We start from the raw sequence: 19,966 nt of genomic DNA, 5'->3' as shown, positions 1-19,966 counted from the left end.
GTAAAGCATCCTCCTGTCTGGCCCTTTATTCCCACTTGAAGCTCAGGTCCAAGTCACAGAAGGTGAGGAGACCCGGAAACCCTCGGGACTCACGGGATGTTACTGTCAATGTCATGTTAACATTTTCCCCATTTTCTTGTTGCCCTAGAAAAACAATTGCTCTAGTTTCATAATACTCATTCAGAGTCAGTGGGGTCCTCAGGGGTCACATGATCCCAGCTCTCATTTTACAGAGAGGGAAACTGAGGTCAGAGAGGAAAGGTGCCTGCATCTCAGCCAGCAAGTGTTCTGACAGAATCATATTAGAGCCAGCAAGTCTTAGACATCACCCAGTCCAACTGCCTTTGCTTTGGAAATGAGAAAACCATTAGCTCCTGAAATAGCTAAGATAAAGAAAATCTGCTTTCCACTTATTGGCAAAAAGACAAATCAAAGCTAAGGGCAAACGTGAAGCCCAGACAGGTTTCATGGCCCAAGTGGAGATGTCCCTACACAGAAAACACCGTGGGAAGGGCTGGGGGACTAGAACCCTGGCCAGCTCTCTCCCTACCAGATGTCATTTAAGGGCACCACCTGGCTCAGGTGATCCTGACCAAGCTGCCAGAATCCACCATTTGGGCCCATGTGGAAGCAGATTACACAGAGGGCACCAGAGGCCCTCACGATCTGTCCACGTGTCTGGGGAGAAGACAGACTGCTCTGTGTCACTGATGGGTGTCGGGGGGCGGGGCCTGGTGGGGGCTGGGAAGCATGCCCAGCAGATGAAAGCTGGCACAGACCCTCAGCCCTGTGAGGCCTGATCCTTCCACACTGGTTGCTTCTCATTGTGACCACACTAAGCCCTGACCCAGACAACTGGACCACATCAAACTCCACAAGCTATGGACTCAGAGTCCACCATCACATTCTATCCCTTAGGCCTTTGAGACAGTTTGGGTTTCACTCTGAAACATGCAAATGACTCTTAAGATAATTAAATATTATTGGTTGTCATCAGAGCGATTGGTTAACCATTTAATGGTTTTTTTGTTTGTTTGTTTGTTTTTGTCTAAAGCAGCAGGAAGATGAGAGGAAACATTGGGACCCTACTACAAGGTCCAGTGTGTCCTGAGGTCACCCACATGCCCTGAGTGTTGTGCCCTGGAACTGAGCTTGGGGTAGGGGTTTCACCACCTCCAAAGGGCCAGCCAAGTGACTACCTAGCAAGAGGGGCCAAGCATGTGCTCGACAAAAAAATATCCCGCTGGCAGGACCATCACCCTTTACTGCTGGGGGCACGCAGGGTGGGAGAGTGTTAGGCTCTGGACAGGAGAAACAGCATGAAAGGCAGAAGGAATCCACTTTGCAACTGTGATCTTACTCCAGCTCCTTGGGAGAAGCAGTGATCGAGCTGGCAGCCAGACCAAGATGCAAAAAGCCAGAGCAGCAATTCTAGAGTTTCGGGGGAGTGACTGAAGCACATTGGGGATTCCCACCTACTGAATGGAAGGCCCAACAGGAAAGGAAGGAAACCCATCGCTGAGCCCCCGCCATCCCCTAGGAGCCCTGAGAACATGTCTCATTTAAATGAACCCTTAAAACCTCCTGGGCAAAGGCGCTATTATCCCATTTTACAGACAGGAGTGAAGTCACTTGCCCAAGGCCCCACAGCTACTCAGGGCCAGAAGGAGAATGGCACGCACGAACCTGACTCTCTTCCCAGTGCCCTTCGGCTGCTCCATTCCACACAACTGGCCCTGGGTGTCCCAGAGCCACCTCTCAGGTAAATAAAGACTCTTACTTTTCCTGAAGTCTTGATTCCTTTTGCCAAGGAGGCATACACAATCACCCAAGCCAGGAAGAGGCAGAAGGCTAGTGGCCACCTGATCTCACCAGGATACTCAATCCCTGCAGAAATCTTCAGCACAAAGTACCTGCGAGTTGAAAAAGAGAAGTGATGGGGGCGGGGTGGGGAGGGAGGGGGTCAGGGAAGGGAAGTAGGAGGTGGGGGAGGTGGCGGTCTGCAGGCTTTCTTTTCCTGCAGAGCCAGGGAGCCCAGAACAAAATCCCAGCATCCCCCAGCCTCCCCACAAGGGGCTGAATCAGATCAGGTTGTGAGGGGTCTGCTGATCAGGGCTCCCGCCCACAGCTGTCTGCAGTAAGACCAACTGAATTTACTCTGCTTTTAATTAATCACGGCCCTAAATGACTTACTATATAGCACAAGGTACTCAGTATTTTATAATAACCCATAAGGGAAAAGAATCTGAAAAAGAATATATATCTGTGTGTGTGTGTGTGTGTGTAACTGAATCACTGTGAGTACACCTGATTTTAACATGAGGTGGTAATACAACTATACTTTGACTTGAAAAAATTAATTATGGCCCTGGGCAGGCTTTGAGCAAGACTACAGCAGCTCTACCATCACTGGCAGCTGCTCTGGAGCAGTGTAACAAATCCAACAGCCTCTAGGGGGGAGGGGTCCTGGTGCAACCACCCTCCCCCAACAGGCATTACAGAGGTTTATTTTTTATATAAGAACACACCACTAACAGAAACCCAGGATGACTTTGTGTGTTCTTTTGTATTGTTCTACTCTTATGAGAACGTATTCCAATAGATTTTTTATAACTTAAAAAAAAACAGTACCGAAAGAATAAACAATGCTGATGTGCATTTTAGTTCAGGTTATGACGGGCCTGTCCTGGAGGTTGCCTGAAATGGAAACGCAGAGCTAGCTGGGCCTTATTCAAGGAACATATTCAAAGAAAGACGACCAGTGGCATACGGAAGGGAGCTGGCACTCATCTGTAGTGGCTGCTGGCACCTGAAGCAGTCCCAGCCTGTCTGGAGACCCCCGAATCCCTCACCAGAGGGCAAACAGGCACCCTCACTCCTGGGAATAGGAGGCTGCATCAGGGACCATGAGTCATCATGACAGACAAGACGATCCCCTCGACTCTGCACCAATCATGTCCCAGAGTCTGTGTGTGTAGTTGCGGGTCTTTCTGTGACCTGAACCAAGGGCCAGCCATCATCCAGACTCTGCAGCAGGAGTTCCCAACCTCCAGAATCTAACATCCAATGATCTGAGGTGGAACTGACATACCAACAATAGAAATGAAGTGCACAACAAGCTTTATGTCCTTGACTCATCCTGAAAGTCTGTACAAAAACTGTCTCCCACAAAACTGGTCTCTGGTTCCAAAAAGGTGGGGGACCGCTGCTCTAGAGGGCTGCAGACATGACAGCCGAGTGTCCTGACCTGCTGAGGGAAGCTGAGGGGCCAGCACCCCTCCTGGTCTAGCTGGGGCCCCCTGGGCTCAAGGGTAGAATAGAAGTCACCAAGCGTGGGACCAGCCTTGGCTCCCAAACCTCAGGGGCCATATTTCCCAAGCACTGAAAAGGTCCCCTGGCCCCCAGGTCCCCACCCCGCAATGGGTAGGCTGTCTAATCAATGATTCCACAGCCCCTTGGCCTTCTCAACCACTCCATGGTTTAAAAAGGGATGTCGGACGGGCCCAGAGAAGCTCCTGATAACAGTCCCTCTGGGAAACTAAGATGGTCCCAGAGGATTTGCCAAGCCACCAAAAGCAGATTTACAAATCACTCAACCATACACACCACTTTCCAGGTGGCACTAGTGGTAAAGAACCCACCTGCCAATGCAGGAGACATAAATAACATGGGTTCGATTCCTGGGTCAGGAAGATCCCCTGGAGGAGATCTACAATACACCTGACCACGTGGATTATGTGATCAGATTTCAGCCAACCACAGGGTCAGGCTCCTTTCTCAATGCTCAGGGTGAATCGAGGCCCACCCTCGCTGATCGAGGTTATCTTTAGAGGGGAATTTTTTCCTCATTCAGCCTAACTGCCCCTTCTGTTCTACAGGGAATACTCATGTACCCTTGGAGTCCATACAGGAGAGGAAACTTGGCATAGGAATTCATGGTACTTGGGAAACCAGTGGGGTTATAATGGCCACTTCTTATTATCTAAGTAGAGGCCACAAACAAGGGGCCCACTGACCTATGCATCTTATCTGACATCAGTGTTCCACTTTAATTGATTTGCTAACATTTAAAATTAGAGAGAGACATAAGAATTCATACTTTATTTCCAGCGTCTCTTGTAAAATGGAAGCCCTGGTGCACTGGCCCAGTGGGCAGGGAGGGTGCAGAGAGAGGCAGCCCATCCCTCAAGTCCACAGGTTGGATATTCACTAATTTTCTGGGTTTCTCTTGGAAAGTGTTTTGAAAAAATCTTACTTGAAATACTCTTCACTCCCACTGACGAATGTCTTATTGGCCTGGCTGGTGAAGTTAACCATCGTCAAGTTGGGATAGGCGGTCATGCAGAAAGTCGAGTTCTTGATCTGTATTTTGGGATGGTCATTGATCACACAGGAATCTGTTCAGGAGAGGACAGAATGAAAACACGGTGAAATCTGTTCAGAAAATAGACACTTGTCTTTCCAGCAACTTAAACACAAAAGCTAAAAATATTTCCTAAATATTGGACAGTCACTTTGGGAAGTTATTAACTGAGCAAAGCTAGACGCAGATGAACCCCAAAATTGTGTGTTACTCATCCCGGAGCCCCTGGTACCCGCTTCAACTGTGCCTGGTCCTGGTAACAACAGCGCTTCTTTCTGGAGCGCTGTCTACATGCTAAGCACTTTACAGGCATTCTCTACCCTGAGGTTCACAGCAGCCTATGCTGTGGGTACCACTGCCTCCATCTTTAAGATGAGGAAAAAGACTCCAAGAGGTTATTAGGTGATTCTACCAAAATCACACAGCTAACGAGAAAGAGAAGCAGGATTCAAACCCAGATCCTTATGATTCCACAAAGAATAAACGGCTTGTGGAAATGAATTTTAATCAGACATCAGCAAAGCTGAAGGGCTACTGCCACAGAAGACTCACTAATAAGCTCACCTTGAACCCACTGCCTGGCATGACAGCTGACACACAGAGGTCCCCTAAACACGTGTGCCACATGCTTTCTGCACACTAACACGAGCTCATGAGTCTGCAACAGGGCTTCTCAAGTGGGGACAAATTTGTCCACCAGGGGGCACTTGGCAATGTCTGAGGACATAGTTGTCCCTGTTCTGGGAACAGGGTGCTCCTCTAGTGGGTAGAGTCCAGGGATGCTGCTAAACATCGGACAATGCACAGGACAACCCTCACGACGGAGAATTATCCAGCCCCACATGTCAACAGTGTAGAGGTGAGAATGCCTGACCTAGGCTGGGGTGGGGTCAGGGAACCAACCAGATGAGTCAGTGTGTCAGGCACCTTGCTGGAAGCTTTGCCAATTATTATCTCATAAAAGCCTCCGAAAACCTGGGAGGTACCTATTATTATCCTCATTTTAAATAGGAAGAAACTGCAGTCTTTCTGATCATGTTACAATGTCTCTATGATCCCTTGATTGATATTTTAGTCCACCAGGATTAATGCCAAAGGATATTTACTGTATAAAGATGTGAAAGTAACACTGGCAACAATAACTAACACTTACACAGCTCTCAACCATGTACTATTTTAAATGTCTTATGTGTCCTAAATGTCTTAACTAATCTGACTCACATCTGCAAAGAAAGAAACTGGGCACAGAGAAATGGAGTTGCTTGCCAAGGTCACATAGCAGAATCAGGAGGCAAACAGTTACTCTCTCTTTGGAGGCCATGCTCTGAACCACTCTACTGGGAAGCAGAGAGCAGGGAACATAAACACCTTTGAAGAGTCAGGCTGGTGACACAAATGAGAAAGATATAAAATGGAGGGTAAAAAGGTATGTTAAACAGAGAGGACGACAGAGGCTGAGAGGGTTGGACGGCATCACCGACTCAATGGACATGAGTTTGAGTGAACTCCGGGAGTTGGTGATGGACAGGGAGGCCTGGCGTGCTGCAGTCCACGGGGTCACAAAGAGTCGGACACGACTGAGCGACTGAACTGAGCTGAAACAGAGAATATGATCTTCCCTCTGTATCTGCAGGTTTAATGTCCTCGGATTCAACCAAATGCAGATTGAAGTTTCAATGGAGGTTGGTGGGATACTGTTTTCATTGTCCTACAGCATCTTATATACTGCACTGGAACACCTGCAGACTTTGGTATCCGAAAGGGCTCTGGAACCAATCCCATGAATATTGAGAGATGATTGGCACCAGACAATCCTGCCATGCTTTTCCAGGTGTTCTGATAAAAGATGCAGAAAACCTGGATATTTACATGAAGTCTCTCCATTTTAAAATATTGGAAATAAGGCCAAATTATCTTTAAACACTGTGGACCAAACAAACAAAATACACATGCAGCCTAGATCTGGTGCATGGACTCAGAATGTATGTCCTCCGTGGAACAGCACAGTGGGTAAAACTGTGAGTTCAGGAATTCCACTAGCTCTGAGAGCTTGGACAAGTTCCTTTATCTGTCCAAGCCTCCGTTTTTCTGATCATAAAGGGTCTAGTTTGAAGGCTCTTCCAAGAACCAAATTAAGTGAGACAGATCATGAATGAAACCATCTCACGCAACACCTAGCACAGAGCTGGACCCGGTAAAATTTAGCCAGAATGCAAATGGCATTGTTACACCTTTTCATGGGGTGAGCATCTCTGATCCTCAACATCATCTCTCAATTCCACTTGCCAGCCATAAAGCATCTAATGCCTCCCACACAACCTCTCCAGAATATCTGAGAAAGCTGGATAAAATTGAAAGCTGTAATAATAAGAACCTCTTACCTCTGATTGATTCTTTAGACCACAGGTTTTCTAAACAGCAGTACTACTGACACTTGGGATCAGAAAATTCTCTTTGGTGGGGAGGCTGTCCTGAATATTGCAAGGTATTAGCAACATCTCTGACCTCCACCCACTAGATGTCAGGAACATTTATCTTCCCCCTGCCCCACTTGTGACAACCAAAAATGTCTGTGAACATTGCAAAATATCTCCCCCCAAATCTCCGGGGTTTCAGAAGCACCACTTTGAGAGTTCTCAAAACACCTTCTTACTCAGTATTATCTTCTTTAATCAAATAACAGTTTCGGGGGGATTCTGAGCTCAAAACTATCAACTATTTACTGAGGAAGCCTTTGTTTCCCCCAGCCGGGACCAGAATGAAGGCAATTAAAGCAGCTCCCATGTCCCTTTTCCTGGAAAAGACTCTGATGCTGAGAGTGATTGGGGGTGGGAGGAGACGGGGACGACAGAGAATGAGATGGCTGGATGGCATCACCGACTCGATGGACATGAGTTTGAGTAAACTCCGGGAGTTGGTGATGGACAGGGAGGCCTGGCGTGCTGTGATTCATGGGGTCGCAAAGAGTCGGACACGACTGAGCGACTGAACTGAACTGAACTGAAGCACAGAAGCTATTTCTCGCTCTCCTGTCAAAGTCCAGCCCTCTGTGATTGGAAGAGATCGCTAATGCACGGGCACACTCCAAATCCCTTGCTTCTAAATCTGCTACAGAGGAACACGTGGGCAGCTTCCCTGGAGAGCGTCTCTAGCCGTGTCTGGATTACCACTCACCACCGCAGTGCAAGGTCACAGCGTCCCTGCGGCACTGAGGCCTCCTGCAATATCCCTTCTCACCACTGGGCGGCAGGAGCGCGCTTCCCAGCGCACTGCGCCTTCAGGTCCGCCAGCAAAGGAACGACGGGCCCTGCCGTCAGCGAGCTCTGCGGCCCAGCAACCCTGAACAAAGAACCGCGATAAGGATCGCGCTGAACTGGAAGCCATTGGAAGGATTCTCTTTACTCGGGCAATTATGAATAAATGAGAGCACACGAAAGACAAGGTAGAAAAGGAACCGTTGAATTAAAGTTCTCTTGCAAATTAAGCCATTCTAGAAATAGAAATGGTATTTATGCAATTCCCATTTTAGGTGACCCAGCTAGCTCCTAATTTCAAAAACCAGTCACTGGTCTCATTCAGCAGGGCATGGATTAGCCCTTCAACATCACAGATACCCAGAGGGTTGAATGTCCTTAGGAAAACAGCCTCTCTCACAATCTACACCTTAGAAATGTGTGGCAAGCTCTGCCAGTGTACTAAACCAGGGCAGGTACCAGGGTCCTGGCATCTGAGTGATGGGGGGTGGTCCCAGGCAGTGTGTCCCTAGCAGAGCTCAGGGGCCATAGGATAAAGCCCTCCCTGCTGTAAGTGAAGGTCATAATGTCCAGGGAATCTATCCTGCTCTCCTGGGACTAGCTGCCCTCTATCACAGGATAGGATGGTTATGGGGTTATAAGGGGGTGGATGAGCTTGGAAGGTCATTTGTGGAACACTGCACTAGGGGAGGGAGTTTTCCACTTCCTAAACAATGACAGCGAAGCCTGGCATGCTGCTGCCCATGGGGTCGCAAAGAGACAGATACGACCTAGTGACTAAACAACAAAAACAAGCTTCTCTCAGAATGACCATTTGGGAGGCAGCCTGGGACATCATTGTCTGGACTCCCTTTATTTTATTTTTTTTGGTGACACTGTGCAGCATGTAGGATCTTAGTTCCCTGACCAGGGATCAAACCTGCGCCCCCTGCATTAGGAACATGGAGCCTTAGCCAGTGGATCAGCACAGAAGTCCTTGAACTCCCATCTTGTCCAGCAGAGAAATGGGGCTAAGAAGTTGACTATGTCTCTGCAAGTCATCCCCTTTTCTAAGTCACTTTAGGACCCCACAGGGTCAATACTTATGAAAAGGATAGCCTGTCCCTGGTCATGGAAAATGGTCAAGTTCACAAAACCCAGCAAAGAACAGATAGAGGGGTTCCATTGAGAGAGGGGAAATTGAGACCTCCACTTTAAACAAACAAAAAATTTTAAGCTACCCACTAGGAATGAGATAAGATCTTCTGAGCCTGTCCACATGCTTCCAGGGAATAGAATGAAAAATGTTCATTTCTCTCTCTGCTCAGAGCTTGCATCATTTTTATGGTTTGTACCATAAGGTGCTTTGCTATATAATGTCTTCACTCTGCCTTTCATGTTCCCTGGGATATTATGAGCCAGAAAAAAAAATTCCAGAAAAGCAGCAATGCCTGCACCCACATGCCTGGCGGTCATTGTGTTCAGGTTGCTGTAAAAATACACACACACACTATATAAACGTGTATGTATACATCTCCAACCATAAAATAAATACATGTCCCTGACAGAAAATCTAGGTAAAAAGAAAAAAAAAGAATGGCTCCAAATCTAAATATGTTGTGTGTCACTTTCCTATATGTTTTCTAGCCAGCACATTATTGTTAGTAAAAACAAGATTATACTATAAATCTGTATCCTGCTTTTACATTTAACATGATGTGCTGATTATTTCCCTATGTTTTATGAATATTCATTTTTAAAGACTATGAAGTATTTTTTAGTCTTTAAAAATGCACTGTAATTTATTTGAACCATGGAATTATTGAATTTTTGTTAGTTTCCTGTGTTTTCCTAGACTACAAATGTGACTACGATGAACAATCTTGAATAGTCCTTACCTGTGTCTTTGATTTTCCTTTAACAGTAGATCCCCAGAAGTGGTATTACTAAGTCAAAACTACTGTTCAAATGAGCTTTCTTTTAAACCTCATAGAATCTCAGCTACAAACACCTGGACAGATGCCACTCTGCTGAGGCTGACAAAATAAAGCCTTCAGAAGCCCTGGATGAGCAGAGAATCAGGGGTCATTGAGACCCAAATCCTGGTGCTGGCTCTACCTGGAGACATGTGACTGGATACTTCCACCCTCTGAGGCTTAGAGTCCACTTTGTCACCTGCAAAATAGTGACCGTGTCATCTGCCTCTTGGGACTCACAGGGCTCTTATTAGGAATAGCAGAGACATCATTTATGAAGCTGCTGGGTAGGCTAAGGAGTGGTTAGGACCATGGCTTTGGGAGGCAGGCATACTTGGAATCAAATCCTAGGTCTGCCACAGAGCTAGCTTTATGAACTTGAGCTCTAGATTTTTCACCTATAAACTGGAAATAACAATTAAACCCATATGTTGGCTTGTTGTCCATCCTAACATTGGTAACATGAGTTATTAAAGAGTTTAACATGGTGGTTGATGTGTAGTAAGTGATGCTTGCTATTGCTGTTAAGGCTTACTGTGTTAAATAAATACTAGTGGATATTGTTAGCAGAGGGAGCAGTGTTTCTGAACTACCATACCTCCCAAGGGACAGCCGAAAGACACCAATCACCATGACCCAAGAAGGCCCTGACGGAAGGCTGGATCAAGGCAACAGCCCTCCCCGAGCGGGCGCTCCTTCAGAAAGTGACTTCTGTCCCAGACACAATCCTGGATGGACAGTCCGGGCACTGGGATAACTTGAGGCTTTTCTCCACTCCAGACCCCCCATCCTGAACAAATGCACTTTGCCCAAACGGCAACCAGTTTCAGGAATCGATTCCAGCAGCAGATTGTCAATGGTGAATCTGCAAACAGCTAGCTTACTGAGTGGGGTTCTCTCAGTGGCTTTGCAAAGGTGGCTCTGAGCTGGTAGGGGGCACAGGGCAAGAAGGTGGGCACTCCATTCCAAATGTGGTTAAGGACAGACTAATTAAGAGCTGTGGGCAAGTGCCAGCCTGGTGGTTCCTACTCCTGGGTGCACCTGGGGAACTGTAAAAATACAGTTTTACAGAGTACTAGGCTTCGTCCCCGGAGAAGGCAATGGCACCCCACTCCAGTACTCTTGCCTGGAAAATCCCATGGAAGGAGGAGCCTGGTAGGCTGCAGTCCATGGGGTCACTAAGAGTCGGACGTGACTGAGCAACTTCACTTTTATGCATTGGAGAAGGAAATGGCAACCCACTCCAGTGTTCTTGCTTGGAGAATCCCAGGGACGGGGGAGCCTGGTGGGCTACTGTCTATGGGGTCACCCAGAGTCAGACAATACTGAAGCAACTTAGCAGCAGCAACAGCAGGCTTCATCCCCAGAGAGTCCAATTTACTTGGTCTGGGCTCGACTCTAAGTGATGTCTTGATTTGCTAGCTCCCAGGTGATTCCCGTGTGCAACAGCTTGGGCTGAGAACCACTGCTCCTAAATTTAGAGTTCACCCACATGGAGATTGTAAAGATGAAGGCACTGAAGCCCAGAGAGTCTAGAGAGGCACTAGCTGTTGTTCAGTCGCTAAGCAGTGTTGGTCTCTTTGGGACCCCGGGACTGCATCATGCCAGGCTTCCCTGTACTTCACTCTCTCTCTGAGTGAATGCCCCCACTCCAGGGAGCCCCATGAACCCACATTCTGAGCTGGTCAGGTGCGCTGGGTTTGAATTTGGTGAGCACATGTGTCCAGTGTCAGTTCTCCTACAATCTCATCCAAAGGGCCGCCAGGTGGAGGCTGGATGTGTTGTGTGCGTCCACGCACAGGTGTGTAAAAGCACTCTAGTGTGAGTTCCCGCCTTTAGGAACGTGCATCTCGTGGGGGGGGGGCGGGGGGGGTGGTGGTGTGAGGGATGGGTCTCCTTTCTCTCTTACACACTCAAAGAGTGTAACTTCCTTGTTCTGCAGCGTGCAGGCTGTCCAGGCAAAAGAGCTGGGTTGGGGGACCGACGCTGAGAGACACAGGATTCTGACTGCTCAAAGGGAATAACAGACGTGTTGGGGAAAGAAGAAACTGCGTGCTAACTGGTGTTCATGAAAATGATCAGCACCTTCAAAGGCATCTGATACTAGCCCCTTCTATCTGTGTGCTTTCCAACAGGATCACATCCTCCACTTCTTGTCTCCTTACAGCAATCCCGTGAGGTAAGTAGATGAAGAATGTTGTAAGCATTTCTATTTTTCAAATGAGGAAACCTGAGACCCAGACAGAAGTTACCTGACGCAAACACACATACCAGCAGGGGCAAAACGCCTCACACACCAGAAGCCTTGCCAGCCACTCTGCCCTGCCCCTCCTCACTGCCACACTTTTGCCCTTGACCTAACAAACAGTTCTCCCAAGCCCCGAAGTATTTCAGGTCTGACCCAGTGTTCCCCAGGAACACTCCCCGCCGCCCCAGACAGCCTTCCCTCTTCTAGGCCCTTCATTCTGTTCCTTTCTATCAGAGGTCCGGAGGCCAAGCGTCTGTTCTCATGTGTTTACCTCGTGCTCTGGGCAGCATTTTGTGAAGTGTGGACTCAGGCTCACGTGCCTCACTCTCCTAGACTCTAGACCTCATTGCTTTACAGACTGTGCCATGCGCACGAGTCACCAGGGGACACCACTCTAGCCAAATCTAGTAAGTCAGACTACTTGGTGGACTTGTAATTCTACATTTTCAGCAGACTCCAGCTATTCATGAGCAAGCAAAAATTGGATTACCCAGCCTAGGCCATGAGTTCCTTAAATATTAGACTTAACTATATTCAAGGTTGGTTTTCATCTCTGTACCCCAGCATCTAGTATCAAGCCTGACAAGCATAACAGGTGCTCAATTCATCCTCCCTGAACGAACAAATGAATGAACCATTCGCCTGGTGCAGGCTTATCCAAACTTACCTAATAAAAGTTTGGTTTTGTCTTTGCATTCTGGCGTGTTCCAAGGGTTGTTGCAGGAGCCCCAGGGCAGTATAGACGCAAAGGAGGCAAACAGGTAGAAAAGTGTGTAGCAAATGATGACGTTGTAGTATATGGCTATCAGGACGGAGATGATCAGCATCGCGATGCCACAGCCTGCGGGAGCAGAAGGTTCAGGGATTCGTTTCCTCCAGATCCCGCGGGATCCTACGGTTGGGCGCAGGGGAGGGGCATGTAGGTGCCGGCTCCCTCTTACAGACGGACACATTAATAGTGGAATAAAAAACTGGAAATAGAACTGCCATACGACCCAGCAATCGCACTCCTGGGCATACACACCAAGGAAACCAGAACTGAAAGAGACACGTGTACTCCAATGTTCATTGCAGCACTGTTTACAATAGCCAGGACATGGAAGCAACCTAGATGTCCATCTGCAGACGAATGGATAAGAAAGCTGTGGTACATATACACGATAGAGTATTACTCAGCAGTTAAAAAGAATGCATTTGAATCAGTTCTAATGAGGTGGATGAAACTGGAGCCTATTATACAGAGTGAAGTCAGCCAGAAAGAAAAATACCAGTACAGTATACTAACGCATATATATGGAATTTAGAAAGATGACAACAATAACCCTGTATACGAGACAGCAAAAGAGACACAGATGTATAGAACAGTCTTTTGGACTCTGTGGGAGAGGGTGAGGGTGGGATGATTTGGGAGAATGGCACTGAAACATGTATGTTGTCATATGTGAAATGAATCACCAGTCCAGGTTCGATGCATGATATGGGATGCTCGGGGCTGGTGCACTGGGATGAACCAGAGGGATGGGATTGGGAGGGAGGTGGGAGGGGGGTTCAAGATGGGGAACACATGTACACCCGGGGCAGACTCATGTCAATGTATGGCAAAACCAATACAATAATGTAAAGTAATTAGCCTCCAATTAAATAAAAGAAAAAATAAAAAAAAAATACTGGAATAGACTCTGTGTCTACCAGGGACATCGAGACATTCTGCCAGGAAGAGTGATGCCAGAGATGATCTCGAGCCATTCTTCAGAGGGCCCCAGTGGTGAAACTGATCAAATAGAGAAGGAAGGAGTGGCTTCTCCCAGTCACAGAGGCAGGTCTCCCTGGGGCCGTTTGGTGCCAGAGTGGGCAGGGAAGGGCTGAGGCGGCTGGGAAGCAGGGAGCACTCACCTTGCAGGGCTGGGATGGCCTTCCACACAGACACCGGCCCCTGGCTGGCAAACTGGCCCAGGGACACCTCTAGGAAGAAGATGGGCAACCCTGCCAGAGCCAGCATCATCAGGTAAGGGATGAGGAAAGCACCTTGGAAAGAGAGAGTGGGAGGCGAGAGCTCAGAGAGGCCCAGGCGGGCAGACTCAATCCTCCCCCTCAGGAGCAAGCTCCCTTGCCTTCTCCAGGAAGCTTTTGATATTCCAAGTCAACCGCAGGCACCCAGGGGCATATAGGAGCCATCCTCTAAACAATGCCAGGGTACCCTGCAACCACACTATTTTTTTCAATTCCCTGTTGGATGGGTTGTTGAGGGTTGCCTGCTGAGTGTGCTTTATTCTCTTCTTTTTCTTAGTCTAGTACTTCAACATCCCCAAATTAAGCCCTTCCTTCCAATGTTCAACAAATCCACACTTCTGATTCACTGCTGGACTCCGATTCAGTGAAATTTCATTGGCATCCCAGCTCTCCAAATCTGCTAAGCTAACTTCCAGGGGCCCTCGACTTGAGTCACCTGTTCACCTTCTATCAACCAGATGGGTGGTGGGGACATCCTTTCCCCCCACCTCAGCCTTCACACAGGTCTCCACTTCCTTCTCCATGTGAGAAGTCCCTTCCGTCCTTCAAGGTCAGCTCAAATGCCTCCTCCTCCAGGAAGTCTCCCTTCTCTACCCTCCCACAGCACCTCTCCTCCCAACACTGGGTACTTGACAATATTTATGTGGGTGTCTTATCTAGACTGTGGGCTTCTGATGATGTTGATCCTTCCTCTCTGTTCTCTAGAACGCCCAGGCCAGGGCTCCGGGAGCTGGCAGGTCTCCAGAGACTCGCTGAGGGTTCCTGGGGGTTCTTCATCCTCAAGGATTCTTTGGGGTTATTTGGTAAGAGCTTGGGGAATAGCCATGATCTTTGAAAAGGTCTGGACCAGGGAGGGGTGTTGCACAGTCAGAACCAATTTGGGGACTCATGACACCAGAGCCCAGAACACTGGGCTCCACAGAAGGCAAGCTGATCGTTCTCTTGTCAGTTCCTCCTGCTGGAAGGGCCTCTCCAGAGGAGGAAGGACAGGGACTGCTGGGGAGGAAACCCGGGGCTCTTGCTTTATCCTCTTCTGAATGGGTTTTCAAGAAAGATGTGGATCATGCAACCCTTCTCTTTTGTTCTCGGGAGGGAGGAAGTGAGCCAGCCCTCCATCCCCTCCCCTCCATCCCCTCGAAGGGGCTGGAGCCGCAGTGCTTGCTGAAGAGGTTGCCTTCCCCCCGGTAGCCGGACTCAGCTCCCCATGCAGCCAGAGTTCTTCTGGGATCGTGTTTTTTCTCAGATCTTTGTATTTCTCAGATCGCAGGTGAGGGAAGCTCAGGCCCTTCTCACTAGTCCAGCAGAGCCTCTGGCTGCAAAGCTGCTGTGCTCCCTGGACTGGAACTCCCTCCCTCACCCACCCTAGCTGTCCGCCCCCTTGTCTGGCACTGGAAGCTTTATCACAGCACCCTGGTCTGGGGACTCCCTGCAGAGAACCAAGCGGAAACACAGCTGGGGCGTCAGTCTGTGTGTGACCAGCATGCGTTCTTCTGTTTCCAGGGCACCCCTCCCTGATCGAAACTGCCCTGCACTCCTTATAAATACTTGTCAACAGTGTCCTAATTTGGGATTAGGGGGAGGGGCGTTAACATATTTTTCCGTTTGCAACATCACGTGGCGCTGCACCTGTCCCTCCTCCCCGTACCTGGAGAGCTCACCCAGAGACCAAAAAACAAAGAAAGAAACAGACAAAACCCAAATCCTTAAGCTGCCTAACCCAATGGGGTGAGGGGTGCATTTCTTTTCTCCTTGGTCCAGTTGAGAAGCTGTGAAAGAGAAACCTAGGTGCAGATTCCTGTTTGTAAAGGGGGCTTGGCTCAGGCCGCCCTGCGGTGACTCAGTGTTGCCAGGGCAAGCAAAGGGGTCCCTGGATGTGCCGGGTCCCTCCTCAGTGGGTACAGGAGAGGCACAACGGATCCTAGAGGCCTGGCAGCTGGTGCATGCGTGACTGGTGCCCACCCCATTTTAGAATCGGTTTTCCTTCCACCCAGTGAGAAAAAATGCAACGGAAACCGTTTTTGCTAAAGTCAAAATAAGCCCTGCTCGCACCCAAGAGGATGCATCTGTGTGAGCAGTTCTACTAGATTCTCAAGAGCACAACCCTCAGCTGCTCTGCGCGCCCACCTCCTGGCTCGCCTGCATCCTGTCCTCTGCACGACCCAAGTGCCCAGTAGGCTCAGATTTCCGGGTTACTATCTTACCATGTACTTCATTCGATGTCCAGGACGGCACAGCTCCTGGCTCTAAAACTATTCACGAGCAAGGAGGGCATCGGGTACCGAAATACTTGTGGGCTAAATTAGGGTTTGAACTCGCCTGCATCAGTGTTCACCTGAATCAGGACCCAGCCTCCCAAGCGGACAATGGGGCCTCGTGAAAACCCTGAGCTCCATCTCCAGATAAAAGCCTCCTGGATCTAGTACCAACCAGGTATGGTAGCTCCTGCTCTCCGGCTTCCCACTGATGCCTGCAGGGGATGGAGCTGGAATGTGAAGGGCCTGCCCTGAGCCTCCACTCTCAGCCCGAGTCCCCAGATTCTGCATCCCCTGCTCTGTGTCCCCCGCCAACCCACAAGTGCCCGCCCCGCCGTGGGGGAAAGAGCGGAAAAGCCATACCTCCCCCGTTCTGGAAGGCCAGGTAGGGAAACCTCCAGACATTGCCCAGCCCCACTGCGTACCCCACCATGGACAGGATGAAGTCCAGTTTGCTGGACCAGTTCCCTCGGGCCTTATTCTCATCCCCTTGCTCGTCCTCCTGGGGGCGGAAAAGCACATTGTCGGATCACAGCCCTAGGTAGGTCGGCAGGCAGGTCCCATTCCACCCCTCCTCCCCTCCCCCCCCAAAGCTGAGGGTCCTTCCCAGCAAGCAGGCCCCCACTTTTCACACAAGGATGCATCGGCAGGCAGGGCCCTGACCCCTCAACCCTGCACGCTTTCAGCAGGCAGGCTCCCAATTCTGATGTGCAGATCCATCTTCAAGAGACTCTTGAACCCCCTCTTTCCCCAAATCCTGCAGTCAAGTCACACCAGCAAGCAGCTTTCCCCAAACCTTGAACCTGTAGGTTGATTGCAAGCAGGTCCCTCCATCCCTAACCCCTGACCAAGAGGTGCTTTGGCAAGCAGGCCACAATATCATGCCTAGGGTCCCCAGCAAGCAGGTTCCTAAACATCCCCTACCTCCCCAAATTCCTCAACACACCCCTTTCTCTCTCTCTCTCTTTTTTTTTGAACTCCATGCTAAGGCCAGAAAGAGAGCTGCAATGCCTGAAGCCAGCCAGAGCCCCTGCATCACTCTCTCCAAAGCCTACTGCCTCTCAGCTCATTAAAGGGGCGCCTTTCCGCTCCAGGGCAAGTGAGATGGGAAGGAGGGAGCTATAGAGGTGAAACAAGAGGGGGACGGGGAAACAGACATGGAAAGAGACAGGACATCAAAACCTTGAGTTCTGGTCTACACTTTATCCGACCCAGCTGGGTAACCCCAGGCAAGCCACTGGCTCTCTCGGAGCTTCTGTGTCCCCATCTGTAAACTGAGGGGTTCAGAATCACAGTCTCCCGAGGCACCCTCCAGCTCCTGCAGTCTATGGGTTTGGGGGACTCACCTCTCCAACCACACACTAAGATGCTCTATTAGGGCAGTCCCTAGTTCTGGAATGTCTTATTGCAAAGCAGAAAGAAAAACCTCAAATAAACTCAGAAAGTGTTCAGGACACCTGGACATGACACAAAGCTTCCAGGGACCTGAGCCCCGGTCCTTCTCAGGCAACTTCTCCCTCCTCCGTTACCCTCCACCTCCTATTCTAGCATTCTGGCCTGTCCACACTGTTCCACAGGCCATGGAGGATAAAGCAGCAGCTGGCGAGACGGGAAGGAGGTCTAGGGGAGAGAGGAGGAGGGGGAAGGTGGGTGGCAGAAAGACGAGAATCAGAAAGATGGGCAGAGCTGAAAATAGGTAAAGGCAGGGCTTGATCTACACTGGCCATCTTTACTATCCCCGCTACACACCTCCCACACACATACCATCTCCAGTGCCCTCCCCCTTCAATTCTTCCAGGGCTAGAAAGGGTGGGAGTTCTGGCTCCTTTTGCCGCAGTGCGGAGGTTAAGCAAGACATGTGAGACAAATTTTCTGCCTCCACCTGGGGTCACACTCTTGGGCACATGTTGTCAGAGGCAGTTAATGCACACAGTCAAACGCTCCAGAGGTGGACCCCAAGAGCAAGGGCGAGTGGGAAAGCCTAAGCTTTCATCCATTTCCAGTTATTTTAACAGCTGAGGTCTGGCTGTGTGGATAAGTGTGTGTGTGTGTGTGTGTGAGTCTACAAACATTAGAGTAACTAAGAAGGGCTACATAAACCCTAGATCTCACACAGGGAGATGTTCTGGTTCAAGAATCCCCCACCCCCCGCACTGGATAAACAGCCTTAGCCCTTGAGCTAAGAGGAGAGGAGGCTGTGGAGAGGCATGCAGTGGGAAAGGAAGAGCTGAAGGATGGAGGGAAGAAATCAAAGAAGGAGGGCAGAGACTGGAGGGAGTGGGAGAAGACAAAAGCCTGGATGGGGGGGCCACCAGCAGCAGCTGCCTCCTCCCCGACTCAGGACTGGGATTTGCTTTATGGGTTTTTCATGCCTCTGGTTGAACCTAAAGGATCAAATGCACAGGTGAATCCTGGTTTGTAGGGCCTGAAGTTTATACAACTGAGAGGAGTACTCTAAGAAAAATGTATACACGAAATTAGGTACAGGTTTTGGAAAATATAGGCTCTGAGGCTTAAACTTCAGTAGCGGCCTCATAAAAACCACTTATCAAATGAGTTCTCACGATTATTGTAACTTGCAGTACAAAGCCCACAGGATTAAACCATCATTCCTCCCTTCCCCCCCGCCCAGGTTTTTCTCTGCATTTTCTTCTCCTTTTAAAATGAAGTTAAAAAAGAAAAAATCCAGCGGTTAGCAAGAGGGGGAGTCCTGTCTGCAGAAAGGGGTTTAAGAATCCAAACGCCTCAACTGCGTGATGAGTCTGCACCCGGATGGCCGCTACCACTGAGGCTGGGAAGGAGCAGATAGTGGCAGCTCCCGAGGTCTCGAGCCCTCTGGCAGGGTTGCGGCAGCCCTCCCGCCCCTGAACTAGCGACCCCCCAGCGCGGTGCGAGTTTCCGAAGCCCCAAAGCTGCCTCCCGCATCCATCACCTGGCACTGCCAACAGGGCTCCCCATCAGCACACGTGCACCCGCTTGGGCCTGGCTTGCCTCTCCCGCGGCTGGGGAGCAGGAGGCGGCGCGGCTCCAGCCCGACCTGCTTACCTGGGTGGCAGCGGTGGCCACGCTGCCCGGGAGCACGGACGTGATTCCATCCGTGCCCAGCACCACGGTGCTCTGGCTCATATTCACCCAGCCTACGGCCGGGGTATTGTTCCGCTCCAGGGTGCCCTTCCCCACACTCACATTCGCATCCCCCTCCGGGCCCCGCAGGGCCGGAATCTTACAAGGCAGCGCGTTGCCGGGCCCGGCTGCCCCTGAAGGAGGGGCGGTCTGCGCTCCGTGCGCCTCGCTCCAGTCCCGCAGAGCCGCCGAGGCCGCCGGCGCCCGCGGGCTACTCAGTTTGCAAGCCCCCGCTCCTCCGGGCCGCTCGGCCTCGCAGGCTCGCGCGTCGGGGGCATGGAAAGTTTGTGCGCCGGTGGAAGCGGACCTGGGCACACGAGGCGGCGGCGCGGCGGTGGCCGCGGGAAGCTCCTGCTCCGGGCTCGTCCTGGGTGCGCACGGGTCATCGTGGTGGCCCGGCGGCACCGCCGCCTCCAGGCTGTTGGCTGGTTGTTTATTCATTTCCTTGGGAGCACTGCAATCCTGCGAAAACAACGTGAAGTTCGAGCAAAACAAGTCACGGCAGCCTTAAAAAAATACCTGTATCCATATATAGAGACGTTCACAACTCAGATCCAGAAGATCCAGGGAACAAATTGGAATCTGAATTTGTTTATTTTCCTTCTCCAAGAAAAACTGTAATCAGTATTTCTCAATCTGTCTCCCGGATAACTAGATGACATAAGGAAGCTAATATTCTCCTCCCTGATAGAAGGTGAACTAAAAAAAGATGCAGAAGTGTTTTTTGGAAGGGGGGAGAAGAGGAGGGTGGAAATAGCCCT

The 19,966-nt window shown here is 49.9% G+C and overlaps 1 protein-coding gene across 1 annotated transcript in view; it reads right to left on the bottom strand.

Moving 5' to 3' along the window:
- SLC6A5 (solute carrier family 6 member 5) overlaps positions 1-19,661 on the bottom strand; it is a 51,661-nt gene extending 32,000 nt beyond the window's left edge. The window contains exons 1-6 of the mRNA XM_055415068.2: positions 19,128-19,661; positions 16,446-16,584; positions 13,714-13,845; positions 12,488-12,661; positions 4,256-4,397; positions 1,781-1,913 (exon numbers count right to left, since the gene is read on the bottom strand). Of these exons, the coding sequence (XP_055271043.2) occupies positions 1,781-1,913; positions 4,256-4,397; positions 12,488-12,661; positions 13,714-13,845; positions 16,446-16,584; positions 19,128-19,646 (1,239 nt within the window). The 5' untranslated portion in view covers positions 19,647-19,661. The remainder of the gene's footprint in view (positions 1-1,780; positions 1,914-4,255; positions 4,398-12,487; positions 12,662-13,713; positions 13,846-16,445; positions 16,585-19,127) is intronic.
- Positions 19,662-19,966: the final 305 nt, after the last annotated feature.

This window comes from Moschus berezovskii, chromosome 25 (assembly GCF_049115385.1).
Source record: "Moschus berezovskii isolate FMDL1 chromosome 25, NW_MosBer_1.0, whole genome shotgun sequence".
Lineage (NCBI taxonomy): Eukaryota > Metazoa > Chordata > Mammalia > Artiodactyla > Moschidae > Moschus > Moschus berezovskii.
The sequence above is the reverse complement of the archived record's forward strand: the minus strand, read 5'-3'. Positions and strand labels throughout refer to the sequence as shown.